This window comes from Solanum stenotomum, chromosome 1 (genome assembly GCF_019186545.1).
Source record: "Solanum stenotomum isolate F172 chromosome 1, ASM1918654v1, whole genome shotgun sequence".
Taxonomy (NCBI): Eukaryota; Viridiplantae; Streptophyta; class Magnoliopsida; order Solanales; family Solanaceae; genus Solanum; species Solanum stenotomum.
The window spans coordinates 287,363-301,572 of record NC_064282.1 but is presented as its reverse complement, the minus strand read 5'-3'; the positions used below and the strand labels follow the sequence as shown (position 1 = coordinate 301,572).

The 14,210-nt window shown below is 33.7% G+C and overlaps 2 protein-coding genes across 2 annotated transcripts; both read right to left on the bottom strand.

Annotated features, from left to right (window-relative positions):
* Positions 1–460: 460 nt before the first annotated feature.
* LOC125877968 (probable galacturonosyltransferase 3) lies at positions 461–6,205 on the bottom strand. The gene is made up of 9 exons (XM_049559263.1): positions 5,930–6,205; positions 5,686–5,726; positions 5,540–5,600; positions 4,791–4,829; positions 4,528–4,665; positions 4,244–4,381; positions 3,827–4,161; positions 2,808–3,753; positions 461–1,102 (listed from the first exon to the last, which is right to left on the bottom strand). The coding sequence occupies exons 1-9, from the start codon at positions 5,993–5,995 to the stop codon at positions 827–829; spliced, it is 2,040 nt and encodes a 679-aa protein (XP_049415220.1). The 5' UTR covers positions 5,996–6,205; the 3' UTR covers positions 461–826.
* Positions 6,206–8,114: 1,909 nt separating this feature from the next.
* Positions 8,115–10,847, bottom strand: LOC125878028 (probable serine/threonine-protein kinase PIX13). Its single transcript, XM_049559332.1, has 6 exons — positions 10,640–10,847; positions 10,210–10,550; positions 9,704–9,839; positions 9,445–9,587; positions 9,090–9,213; positions 8,115–8,949 (listed from the first exon to the last, which is right to left on the bottom strand). Exons 1-6 carry the CDS (start codon positions 10,698–10,700, stop codon positions 8,501–8,503), a joined length of 1,254 nt encoding a protein of 417 aa, XP_049415289.1. The 5' UTR covers positions 10,701–10,847; the 3' UTR covers positions 8,115–8,500.
* Between the last annotated feature and the right edge of the window lie 3,363 nt (positions 10,848–14,210).

Sequence of the window (14,210 nt, the reverse complement as noted above, 5' to 3'; positions counted from 1 at the left end):
GTTGTGACTTTTTTGCTTTTTTTTTGGGGAGTTTGAAATAGAGAGAACCGGATTCTTCTAGACTAACACAATTACTATTTTGCCCTTATATGAACCTAATATTACAAAACTATCCTTGGTCGTCATTGTTCTTCACTCTTCAATACAATAGAAATATATATATATACTCCCTCCGTCCCATTTTATGTGGCACTTTTCGAATTTCGAGATTCAAACAAGTCTATCTTTGACCATAAATTGTTCATAGATCCTTTAAGCATTTTGAATTATCAATTATTGTGACTTATAGTTCTTTTTACGTAGTTTACAAATATATAAATTTCATTTCAAAAAATTGAAGATTCGATGCGCAAGTGCCACATAAATTGGGACAGAGGGAGTATATATATATATATATATTGTATTTTATATTGTTTAATAGGCATGGGTGGACCAGCTGTTATGGTTCAATCATAATTTTAATCCAAACTTTGAGGTCTGTTTAGCTTTCCACAGAGGAATGTCTATCAAGTGAAGGTAAGCACAAAGGATCTACAAGTTATTTCTGATGGTCAATATGAAACAGCCAAAACAGTCTAAAATGGACAAACAACCATATGCATCATCCTTCTCAAGTTATAGCCACTAATTTGTTAGATGTCGAAAAACAAGTACACCCATACAACATCATTAGGGTACTCTGTTGCTTGCCCATGCTCTCCCAAAATTTCTTGATACCAGAAACTTCAAGATTGACTATAGTAAGATTTTTTCCCCCTTTTCCGATAGCGCAAGGGGTAAGAGAAACTGATTATAAGCAAAACTAACTTGCAAAAACATGAATTTACTATTCCCTGATGTTACAAAGTTGAAGGTATGAATTGTTGAACATTACATATCTAGACCAATAAGCTTTGTACTTGGCAATTGCAAGATCCAACCATGGTTTGTAATTTCCATTGTAGTGAACAACTGCCCCATTTTGTATTTCTGTTTTGTTCAAGGCGGGATCATAGCCAAGACCCAAGACATGCCAGCTCCGATCCAAAGGATGAGTCAAGTTATAGAAAGTTATTAACCCTGGAGGTAAGGTGCCAAGTTTCCAAAGTGTTCTATCCTCATTCTGCAACGGAAAACATAGTCAGCTGAAAGACCACACAAGGATGAAGATTTTCTTAAAATAGCAAATGACTTTTCTCCTCTAACAGAAGTACTCCTGAACATCAAATGCATTACTACTCTTTGCAAGAGCGAAGCTTGCTATGGAAGACTGACTTTTTAAGGCTAGCCCTTTCCAGTTCAGGAGCAATTTTTGGAAGAAAATCAACTGAATTTCCTCACTTCTCAAATCAAGAGGTCAAGGGAGTAGATAGATGCATTCTAGACATGGTAGATCATAGAAAGAGTTGCAAAAAGCCTGTTAAGTAGGCAATCATTCATTTTTCTAGAAGATTGCGATAAAGCTCAACGGAAAATGAGCAATCATGCATAGGGTATGCAACTTTTCCTTTTATGGGGTGAGGAGGCACTGAGAATAACAAGAGCTGCAACCTAATACAACTATACAATACGATGTTTCTCCAAAACTAGAAATAGGGGTCGCAATTGATATAGCTCTTTTCATCAATGTACCATTTCATCACCTCTACTCAAAACCTAAACAAGTCATTGTAATGTCCACGGACATCATTGATGTCATACAGCCTTCTTGTCTTCCATTTTATATTATTATCCGCCTTCTAATTTCCCATTATTCTATTATCTGGGATCCACCATCATTTTGAAGACTAAACAATGCCCAAATTTGAAAAAAGTCAAATTCTATCTCCACTTATGAACCCATTTACTCAAACACAATTAAACTTCAACTAGTACCTTAAAAATCATGCCTGAGACACCAATACCAGGAGGTAGGAAGTACATTTCCTGGCAAATTTTGGCACTTCAGTTTGATTCCATAACATCTATCTACACTCAAGCAAACGATGGTACTTACAGCAATAACTCAAGGTTTCAGTCCCATCAGTCTTCTAAAAATACTTCCATTTAATTCTTTGTTTTTCATGATCATGGATCGTTTGGTACGCGGGAAGGGATAATCAAGGATATCCCATGGGATTATTTTATCCCACCTTCTATATGGGATATTAATCACACCATTTTAGTACAAATAATGGGATTAAATTATCCCGGGATTACCTAATACTTCAAACCAAATATGGAATAAAGTAAATCCCAAATTTTAGCCTGGGTTTATTATCATTACCCCACATACCAAACAACCCCTAAGCACATTTATTTTCGATAGTAGTTCCATAGTTCAGATTTTTTATCTGCAGCCTTTTCACCTTATTTGACCATCCAAAGCAGCAACATCTTTATTTATATAAAATATAGTTTAGTGCACTGTCTTAATTTTCAGTAAAATCATATAAACTTGATTAATCAAAACTAAAATGGACATCAAGGCAATGCCTTTCTAGCCTTATAGCCATCCCCGTAGCAGGACCTCTTAAACTCGTGAAAACCTATATGAAATTGGGGGAGATGTGTTTGATGGCCCATTGCAAATGTTCTTTTTTATAGCTATATGGCCCTTTTATAACATAAGAGATCGGTAAATAAATGCATAATATCTTTGTAGGGTCATTATCTTCTATACAACTGTAATTGGCCATAGGAGATCATTTCCTCGTAAAATTGTGCTGAGTTCATGTCATGGAAAACAAATGAATAAGAAGTTGTGAAAGATTCATGATGATAATATAAAAGAATTCAGATAATTGTGATTAGAAGCACCAACTTAAGAATATGTAATATTAACTTACCCTTTCTTGCCAATAATGATATATTCCTGTAATGTTGCGCCTCCTCCACTCCTTCAAATCAAAGACATTCATGCCAAAAGCCCATCCACAGGCATTTGGATCAAAGTTTTCAGATATCTTCGGGTTAGAAAAGTTAAGATATTTATCAAATCTATGGAAGCTTTCTTTGCATGTCTCCACGGCACCATTGACCATCCCTTGTAGGTTGACAGACCAAAGAGGTGTCAGATCCTTCTGAACTACAATATCATCATCCAGAAATAAGATTTTCTCCAGCTTTGGATATACTTCAGGAAGGTAAAACCTAAGATGATTCAGCATTGACAAATACTTTGGGTTCCTATATTTAAGATTGTCGGTGCCAGATGTAAGGGAGTTCGACTGATGTGCCTTGAAATAATACTCTATCATTCTAGCAGATTCAAGCTGACGTAGTACAGGGCAGTAAGTAGAATTTAGCCATGTAAAGTCATCGACATTCTCAATGTGAATTGTTGCAGCAGCAGGAGGATTGACAAGGAACCACATTTTCATAGCTGGGAAGTTCAATTTATCTGTCACTATATGGAAAACGTGCTTTTCAGGCTCCTTCGCATGCAGTATAGTAGAGTTTACAACAACAGATGTGGCAAGTACATTATCAGAAAATATTGCATAATGGAACAGAGAAGGATCTTCAAGCTTTTCCTTGTTCGGAAATTCTCTCTCTTTATATCGACGTATAAAGAAGTCTGTCGTGAGAAGCAAAGGAAGACAATGCAAAGGCCTGGGAACAGTTTTAGCAGCCAGCTGTATCAAGAATGCACTCCTTTTCTTCAGCATATTTAGACCAGTTTCGGCCGACTGAAGCATGACTCTTAGTTTCCTTGCTAGTGTCATGCAATCGTATAGTTGATCCTTTGCAGCAGCTAAAACATGGCCCATATCCTTTGCTCGGTCAAGTGCACTGTAGATAAACCCAATATTAGAGACAAAACCTAACATCTAAACTTCAATAACAAAAACTGGAAAGCACCAACCTTGGTTGAAGTTCAGAATCAGAAGTGGCTTCTCCAATTGCAAGCTGGCTTTCTCTAGAATGATTTATCAAAGAATCATACAGAGAATCTTCATTCTTAGCTTTTGCAATGGTAGCATACGCTCTTGCCATGATGATTTGGTCACGCATAAGTTTAAGGGTAGAGTCAGCATTAGGGTTTTCATATTCTTTCCTCCATATATTGTATTTACCCTTGCTAGTTGTGTCAAGCTCTTTAGCTCGCTCAACAGCAGCGTCTTGAATTTGGTTTTCAATATCCTTATCTTGTTCGATCAGCTCTGCAGTCCGCCGTTCCCTTCTTTCGTTTCTTAGCCTCTGAAGAACCAGGAAGTATCTATGAATTCAAATGACTGAAAAAGCACATGCATGACAAATGTGGAGATATAAGATTCGCCACCTGGCGCTTCAGTTTGATTGGATGCAGCTCAGATGCTGATTTATGCTCCACAACAACTCCATACTGATTTTTGTTTCCATTAGAGTGATCAATAGTGCCCTCAAGTTTATCCGGTTTCTGAGACTTCCCTTCCACTTCCTGTGAACAAGCAGTAAACAGAAGTTGCAGTCTACATCAACAAATTCAAAACTACTATATCCTCATCATTTCAAAGTGTTTTGTCCATTTAATATCACCAAGTAGAGGAATTGTGGAAGTTTGAGAACTGGTCGGTGAACACAGACCTTGGAACTCTTCTTGTGATCACCATCCTCATCACTAGGATACCTCCATATCCATGAAGTTGACAAGTCCTTGGAGTTTATGCTCCTAGTTCTAACAGCACCATTAGCATCAGTATATGTTACAAGGATGCCAATATTCTGCATTAAGGGCAGAAGATCATCATAATATGGTATATATAGATTAAAAGTAAATAAATCTAAAGCAGAAAAGAATTTTCTAGTCATTATATACTGTTTCTATGAAATCAAAACCAGTTGATTACTTTCTCATCAGGACGAGCAGCACTAATTCGACCATGTTCCTGCAAAGAAATTTCAGAGTTAATGTCATATAAGGCAAATGGGATGCAAAAATAAAAGACAGTGTTTCATAGAGGCAAAAATCTTATGAGATATAGATAATGGCTTTCAAATCAACTAAATAAACTCTCATTATTCAACATTCAAGTAATCATACTGAGAGCCAAGTGCACAATTTTCTGGTCCCTTTTCCTAGCATTATATCAACATTTCTACAAATGCAATATTAGGAAATTTAAGCTGTGTCAAAAGAGAAAGAAAAAGACAACTCCAATTAAAAGCTAGGTTAACAAAAAAACACTTTCCTAATTTACGTTTAAGAAATAAAAGATCATCCAAGTATATCATCAGATAGTGATGTTTGAATTCTTTCTCTGAGAAAGGGATAATTACTGCACAGCTAATAAAGTACTGGTTGTAACACAACCAGATTTTCAATATAACAAAAACAAGATAGGTGATGCAGATCTCCAGGATCAGCATAGCTTGAACTGGCACCAAAAAAGTTGCCTAAACAATTACCAGATTTCAGAGGATGAACTTAATATAGGAACTCTAGTTTTGTGCTATAAGAGCAGATGGTGTAACAATATTCTGCAGTTTTATTGGGACATTTTCATGGATTTGAGGCGGATAAAGATGTTCAATATATAGGAATATCACATGGTAGAAGCATGACTGACACATAGAAACAAAGAGAAGTATTATTAACCTTTCTATTAATGCATTGCGGACAATCATATGAGGGGAAAAGACCTTTCAGCTCTCCCCGACTGAAAATAGGAGGAAGAGAAGTCAGGTAACATTGATTAGTTGCAGCAGCAAAATTTACAAAGTATAGAGAAGGAGTGATCTTACAGTGATGATACATTTGACAATTCTACTGGGGAAGGTGCAACCTGAATAAAAATGAGAACAAAGAGCTAAGTGAAGCTCCAATAATATAATTTTGAATAAAAAACAAGACAACAACAATATCGGTAAACCTCTTTCAAAATTACGAGATCCAGGGCGACACTAACACGATTAATGAATAGAGATTCAGGAAGAAAGAGAAGGCCAATTAGATGCGCAACGATATTACTCAGAGAGAAAGATTTACCAGGAAGAAGAAGAAGAAGATTAGCAAGGTAGGGGATATGAACGATCCTTTAAAACGAGCCTCCATGGCCAACCAAAATTAGAAAGAAGAGACCTCTGACAGTGGGATCAATTATATTAGTATTGCGCCATTTTTCTGCATTCAACCTCAACTCAGCTTGGGCCTTGGCAGATGAACAACTTTCTCTTCTTTTTTTGTCAATTTTTTAAGAGAGGGACAAAGTTCTGCATTTTAGCATAAGAGGGAACCAATTTTTACATTTTACCATAATATTCCACTTTCGGCAACAATATTCTATTCTCGTCCTTCAAGTAATTCAACTCTCCTATTGCTCAGTAAGAGTACTAATACAAATTAGTTTAAAATTAGTTAGTTTGAAGCAGAATGTAGCTCAAACATGGTCTCAGATATGGTCAAAATCAAATGGCAACCCTAATTATTATTTTTAAAGGGAAAAGCGCTTGATATACCTTCAACTTTGTCATTTGGAGCTGATATGCCCTCGTTATGAAAGTGACTCATATATACCCTTACCATTATACGGCTCACATATACCCTACAGTTACAAAATGAGCTCACATATATCCTTCATTTAACGAAAGTGAAAAAATTAGTTTTAAATTTATATTTTTGACTTTTAATTTTCTTAAAAATTATTTAGGGGTATATATGATTCTTCTAACAAAGTTCAAGGTATATTTTAATATTTTTCATACATAAATTATTTTTTGACTTCTTTTATTATAATTTTGAGTTTTTTATTCTTGTTTTATTTTTTTCTTTCATTCCTTGGTGTAAAGAAAAAAATTTAAAACTATTTTTTTTGTGGCTATATTATAATTTAAAGCTTTTTTTTTGTCTATATTGTAATTTAATTTTTGTATTTGAAGAAAAAAATGTGATCATCTATAATAAGTTTTACAAGAATATTAGTGAAACATAAATAAATTTGACCATCAAAATATAAGTCTAAATTAGTCAATGAAACAAAAAAAAAGTCAAAAAAATATATATGTTTGAGGAGGATTAAATATACTCATATGGGATTACATTTTAAAAAATAATAATAATAAAAAACTAAACTAATTTTTTTTTTCATTTCCATTAAAGAGAAAGGGTATATGTGAGTCATTTGTATATAAATAGGGGTATATATGAGCCACTTTCATAACGAGAGGTATATCAGTTCTAAATGACAAAGTTGAGGGGTATATCAGACCCTTTTTCCTTTTTAAAATAATAATAGTATTTTTAAAAAATTTGTTGAGATGCAAAATTGCATATAATTTTTTTATAATTGATTTCTTTATTCATTAGATTTGACAAGCTTCTTTTAATATTTTTTTTCTTTCATGCGAAAAGTTTACTTTTTCTAACAAGAGTATTCAATATATTTTATTTTTTTTGAAAAAATCATAATCTATTATTGCTAAAAAAATAATTTAATAATAATAAATCATCCCCTCAAATTTAAGTGTAAGAGCCTTGCAGTTTTTTCTAACCTTGTAGTTGTAGAGAGCCGGCATTGAATACACTATTCACGTTATTGCTAAAATAATGCTACTTAAAAAAATCTTTGTGTATCCTTTAGTTGGTTAAGGTTAATTTATTTGTAGTGCTTTTCATGTTATTGCTAAAATAGTGCTACTTATTAATTCTCTCTTATATTCTTTAGTAGGTTAAGGTCGACTTATCAGTTATTTGTAGCGTTTTTCATGTTATTACTATTTGTTATTTTCGAATTGTAATAAATTATTTGTAGGTTAACATCTTTATTGTAATGACCGAAGAATATGAAATCTAGATTTGTTTTGGTATACATAAATAATTTGAATTTAGTCAAACATCAAACATGAGTAATGTATTGAAGTGCTGATATTGTACATATGAATTAAACATTTAGAAAGTTCTTTGACAAATCATAATATGAACTGTCCATCTAAGTTATCTCAAATGCATACACTCGGATAATTTTGTATAGCATAACACCACAAAAAGAATATGCAAGTCCTGATTACTTCACTACAACACCCCCTTTAGGATTCTGTTGGATGCCTAAATTCTTTCACAATATTTTATCTAAAAGTTAATTGTATGTTAAAATAAATAAATTACTTTTTGCGAAAGAGGTAACTCGGAATGCCACCTAAATTGAGAAAAATAAAAAAAGAACATATCAAAGAGAAACCAGAAATGGATCCATGAAGCAGAGATTAGAATAGAGATGGTGATTCTAGGAATACATATATCTCAAAATTAGAGATGCATCAACTCTGTGTGCAGTGCAGGTGTTGATTATCTGCTTCCAGTTTCTAACTTCTCATCACCAGGCACACTATCATGCATACTCAACCATATCCATAACACAGGGGACTGGAAGTCTTGAATCTCCTTCAATGTACAAAATAATGAACTCTTTACATATATCACTGAAACAAGCACAACCCAATGCCATACAGAGCCTTGACACTTCATCTCACAAGCTCAGACGTCAGGCAACCAAAAAAAAAAAAACAGACAACATTTGTATTTGGACAACTAAGTTAACATAGCTATATAGTATTATCATATTCATGATGCTCTTCTTGGGAGTGGATAGGCTCGATTTACATCGTTCCTTGGATGAAGTGGAGAACGATGGTGCAAAGGTGGCTGACCGTATCTATAAGCAGTCTGATGTCTGGATGTTATTCTAGGCTCCTTGGGTCTTTCATTGGCTGCCTCAATCTGTTCTAGTTTCTCCACTACTTCTTTCATTCCTGGTCTGGTTTTAGGTTCAGGTCCAAGACATGACAGTGCCAGTTGTGCTATTTGAACTGCAGCTCTGGATGGATATCTTCCTTCCAGCCGCGAATCCATCTTGTCCTTCAACTTCCTTCTATCAGATAAATGTGGCTTAATCCATTCAACCAGATTATGCTGATTGCTTGGGCGGTTTGTGTCTAGTGTCCGTAGACCTGTTAGCATTTCCACTAACACAACACCAAAACCATAGACATCGCTTTTCACATACAAGTGTCCTGCCAAAAAATGACGATACAAGTATGAACATACATTTACTCGGATTTGACTGTATATATGTTTGAACATGTAAGCACAAGATGTGATTCCAGAGAAGTATAACTACCAAATATAGAAGCCTAACGGACACTAAGTTTACCTGTTTGAACATACTCAGGAGCAGCATAACCATACGTTCCCATCACCCGTGTTGTCACATGTGATTGACTAGCCGAAGGACCGAGTTTGGCCAAGCCAAAATCTGATATCTTTGCATTGTAAGACTGAAATCAAAAGGAATTAAAGAATGTCATGTAACAGTTATATCAGCTAGTAAGGTTTTGTCACTCTGAGATCAAGAGCTCAAAACTTAAGGCAAAACATTAAGTCAACCACAAAGGTGCTCAGGGTTTGTGGTGAATGAAATAATCAATGGGATCAATTTGTGATCTCTATATTACTTGTGATAAGAACCTACACGACAATGTTCCAGGGGAAAAGAAAAAGAAACATACGCCATCAAGTAATATATTTGAGGCCTTGAAGTCTCTGTAAATGACTTGCTTCTCTGATGCATGTAGGAATGCCAAGCCTCGGGCTGCACCGATCACTATTTGAAGCCTTATATTCCATGGAAGTGGCTGAACAGCAGAGCCCCCTGAGCAAACCGAAGAGAACAAATATGTTTAGGTGGAGAATAAAATAGGCACATTCCTAACTGATTTATTCTAGAAAATCCTATATATCATTGAGAGTATATAGCTCATCTCTTACTTCCAAAAAGATGGTTCTCCAAGCTGCCCTTTTGCATAAACTCATAGACAAGCAATAGTTCTTTATCTTCCCAGCAGTATCCCAAGAGTTTGACCAGGTTAGGATGTGAAAGTGTTCCAAGAAAATTAACCTCACACTGCATAAACAAATGAAATGAAATACACAAAGAGCCTTGGGAAAAAAAAATGAGCATCTATACCAGCAATAAAACTAATTTTAACTTGTAATAGTTCCTAGTCTAGTCAATGACGAACAAAAACTGAGTGAAATTTAGTAGAAAGCAATAGCTTGTGCTCAAAAGTTGTTGATAGTAATCAATCAACTAAAGTTAGCAGAAGACCCACGTTCCAATATATATGGATAAAAAAGCTGTCTGGGCAAATGAGAAAGTAGAAAGGTGTTTTAGAAACACATCCTCTGCATAACAAAAGCAAGACTCTGACAATCCATCCAACTCAAACTTAATCTATTTGTGGAGAAGGAGAATATATTTGAAGGAAATTTACCTGCCACTCTTCAAGTCCTTGTAAACTTTCAGAATTCAATTTCTTAACAGCAATGACAGTGCCAGTGCCACTAGCAGTCCTGGATGAAGCCCTGTCATCAAGCCAACCCTTGTAAACTTTGCCAAAACCGCCTTCTCCCAGGACGGTATCACTTCTAAAATTTCTTGTAGCGGTCTTGAGTTCGGTAAAAGAAAATGTCCTTAAATTAGGATGCGGTAATATCTGTCCCCCATTTGGATACACCTCATCAACTCCTCCGCCACTGGCTGCTGAGAATTGGCTATTCCCGGAGACGTTGCTTACAGTTGAGGATGTCGTGTTGCTCGTCGTCTGTGATATGCCTACAAGATATAATAATTTCGATGCAGAAGCACAAGTTAAGAAAGTTATTCGGAATCCGAATAAATAAATAAATAAATCAAGTTGGTACCTGAGCTGAAATGGGCAGTGGTAGATGGGCTCTGATTATTAGAACTGAAACAAACTCCCATATCTCTGATCTCTCATACGTTTTTCTCCAGCACAAAGAAAGAAAGAAAGAAAGATGGGATGGGATGAGATTGAGATCTCTTCTATTCTATTCTATTCTATTTGCAGCTTCTGCCTCCTCATCAATCGATCACCCAACCTTGTTTGACTTGACTCAAATTTCATTTTTACTTTTCTATTCAATCAACACTCCTAGTCGTAGTTGGTTGTTGTAAATTTTCAACTATGACTTAGTCTTTTCCGCCTCATTCATATCTTACCATTCCATCCCTACTACTTTCCCTTTTATTTATAACAAAAAACAAACATATTCTACTTACTAATTGGTTTAACTATCTAAACTCTTCTTGTAATTCATTCCCATAATTCTCATATAGTATTAAATAAAATTTCCTTGGCGTTAAAATTCTATTATTATTTTAATATGACAAAAATAGCATAGTAATTTTACAGTTAAAGTTGGTAATATGATAAAGATAGTTGTGTAACCTCGTAGATTTAATATTTGGGAAAGTGTATAGTCCGTCACACAAAGCAAAATCTGTGAGATTGGAGTCCAATTATTCTCTACATAATTTTAGCCTACCCTGAAATTGAATGTCTACCTTTCTTTATTAATCATCTTTCACAAAAGAAAAAAGTATAGGAATAATGTTTTATGTTTATGTTGTCTGAAAGGAGAACATTATGCCATATTTAATTGCATAAGTTCAATGTGACCAATTTTCCTACACCTTCAACCCTGACGCGGATTTGGCCTATTTTGATGCCAAGTCAAACATATACATTATTTAAATTTGGACAAAAAGAATTCTTTAAAGTTAATTTCCACTATGTATATTCTGAGCAAATTTTATCAATGTCATTTTTTATTCCCTTCCAACTATAATTTTTATGTCTTACAAAATAATATTCATAACAAAAACCTTTTTCTTTAAGTAGATTTTTTAGTTGACAACTTGATATTATTTTAAATTTTTATTTTTAATGTTATGTAAGATAAAACCTAAGCTAACTTTAGATACACAAAAAAAATAAAACTTAGTCATTTAGTTTTAAGTATATCAACCAAAGATGCTATCTCGATCCAAATTTTAAAGTACTGCAAAGAGGTAATTTGTATTTATGTGTGTTATATGAATTAGTTTAAGTGCTCTTGTCAATTAATTATTCCAGAAAAAAAAACATAATTTCATTTGCAATATTGTTTATCCAAGCATCTAATAGTTGAATCATTTGATTAGTAGGAATATAAAAGTCCATCCTCAAAATTAACAATAATCTATATTTTCTATACTCAAATTAATTAATCATCCTCATTAGATAATAAGACTTCATTAATTCAATATGATTGAAGACTTAGATTAATATAAAACTAAATGGCTAGATTCATTAATATTTTTATGTCCAAAATTAGTCTACATGAGATGAAAAAAAAAAAAAGTTAGTATGTCATGAGATGCTAATTTAAATTTAAAAGATAATAAAAGATTCCTTATAGAAAATGTCATAAATGAAAGGAGTATAATTTGGCACCTCATTTGTATTTATATATTAAAAAATATAAGAAGCAAATGTGTAATAGAGAAATGGCAAGTCGAGTCAAAGGACGAGGGCGGAGATCGTCAAAAATCAAAATAGAGAAGCTAGCTAGCTAACTCCCATCAATAGACAATAAAATACTATTAAATGCGATAGATGTCTCACTTGTTTTCAAGGAAATTTAGTCAAAGTCTACCATGCCCGGTCTCTTCCTTTTATACCATTTTAATTATTTAACTTTACGTCTATAATGCTAATTTGACTTGGGCCTCATTTTGTTATGTGCATTTACACTGTTAACAACTTTAGGACCTTCAAATTCCAACCTTTCATAGCGTATAATCAAAATTTTAACTTAAATTATTGCATCACATAAATTGAGACAAAGAATATATATTGGTGTTAAATTTTTTTAAAAAAAATATTATATTGATTGAAACTTGAAGTTGTATTTGAAATAAAAATTAGTATTTAAAGTTTTGTAAATGAGAATATGAAAAAGAAAAGAAGTAGTTTTTTCAAAAGTTAAAATTACAAATATAGTATTCAAGTATGAAATTGAAATAGGAAGAGGAAAGAAAGGCGACTGTTGAATTTTTATTTTCTTACGGAAAGATGGAAGACGAAACACTTGTTTGGTGTGAAAAGTTTTCTGGTGATACAAAAGAACGTCAGGTAAACTCAATCTTTTTTTTTCCTTTTATGTGTGTGAAATAATAATAATTAAATAAAAAAAAGGCTTAAGTCATCCACGGCCACTTAAAGTTGTCCGCATAATTCATTTGAACACCTCAACTAAGACTTGTACCTATTGAACACCTCTACCACGTTGAATTGATACCTATTTGACATTTTTTTTACAATCAGCCAAAAATTTGAAGTGTGTGAGATTCACTCGCAGTGACGTGGCACAATGACAAATTAAACTTTGACATGTCATTTAGTTTCAAAAAATTATTTAAAAATATCTTATAAAAAGCATTTTAAGGTAGCCAAAATAATATAAAAACAAAAATCAATCCCATCTACCCATAACCCCTTTCCGGCAGAACTAGTCCGCCGGAACACCATTGCCCGATAACGAGTGGCAAGTAGCTTCCCCATATTTCTCTCATCAACACCATAGCTGCTACCTACCCTCTTCCTTTTATTCCCATTTGGCAATTTTTTTTTCAATACCATAGCTGCCATTTCTTCGATCTCACTCTCTTCTTCATACATCATTTAAGATTTGTTGATATTTTTTTGTACTGTGGATTCTTTAGGATTTGAATTCTTTAACAATTTCAAAGAAAATATATTTAGATTTGTATTAGTCTTGTCGGAAAAAATGGATGCTCACCGGATTTTTTTGACTCAATCTGATTATTATTATTATTATTATTATTATTATTATTATTATTATTATTATTATATTTCCTTTTGTAGCTTTAACTCGCTTGAATTTTTCTACAATTTATAAGGTTAGATTTTTATTTTTTTTGTATCAGTTAACTCTCATTTTTCGATTTTGACGGTCATTTGTTTAATGGACACTTTTTCGATTAAGACAAAGACGACGATATTGGTGATGACGGATGATAGTAGAAAGGAAAATAAAGATGAATACAGAAAGGGGTGTGGCAGAGACGTTGGCTAAAGGATTTAGCCGGTGAGGAAAATGCAAAAGACTAAGGTGGTTTGGAATTGGGGAAGAAGATACTGTTGGGAATATTTTTTTCATGCTCAGACTTTTGCTTCACTTTTTAAATGTTGACATGTAATTTTTTGATTGGCTTGTAAGTAAATTGTATTGGTTTCACGCGCTTCTGAGGCGTGTACTACACCTATGATGCCACATCATTAAAAAGTATGTAATAGGTACATGTTTTGAACAAGAGAGGTGTTCAATAGGTACACCCCTTAATTGAGGTGTCTAAGTGAAATATGAGGACAACTTTAAGTGGCTATGGATGACTTAAGCCTAAAAA

What these genes read in the sequence shown, in the direction of transcription:
- LOC125877968 (XM_049559263.1), bottom strand. Translation starts at nt 5,995, where the DNA reads ATGGAGGCTCGTTTTAAAGGATCGTTCATATCCCCTACCTTGCTAATC. An exon ending in TCTTCTTCTTCTTCTTCCTG is followed by an intron (nt 5,727 to 5,929) that starts GTAAATCTTTCT and finishes ATTTTTATTCAG; the next exon opens with GTTGCACCTTCCCCAGTAGA. An exon ending in GATTCTGAACTTCAACCAAG is followed by an intron (nt 3,754 to 3,826) that starts GTTGGTGCTTTC and finishes GTTTATCTACAG; the next exon opens with TGCACTTGACCGAGCAAAGG.
- LOC125878028 (XM_049559332.1), bottom strand. Translation starts at nt 10,700, where the DNA reads ATGGGAGTTTGTTTCAGTTCTAATAATCAGAGCCCATCTACCACTGCC. An exon ending in CACTGCCCATTTCAGCTCAG is followed by an intron (nt 10,551 to 10,639) that starts GTACCAACTTGA and finishes TATATCTTGTAG; the next exon opens with GCATATCACAGACGACGAGC. An exon ending in TCCTGAGTATGTTCAAACAG is followed by an intron (nt 8,950 to 9,089) that starts GTAAACTTAGTG and finishes ATTTTTTGGCAG; the next exon opens with GACACTTGTATGTGAAAAGC.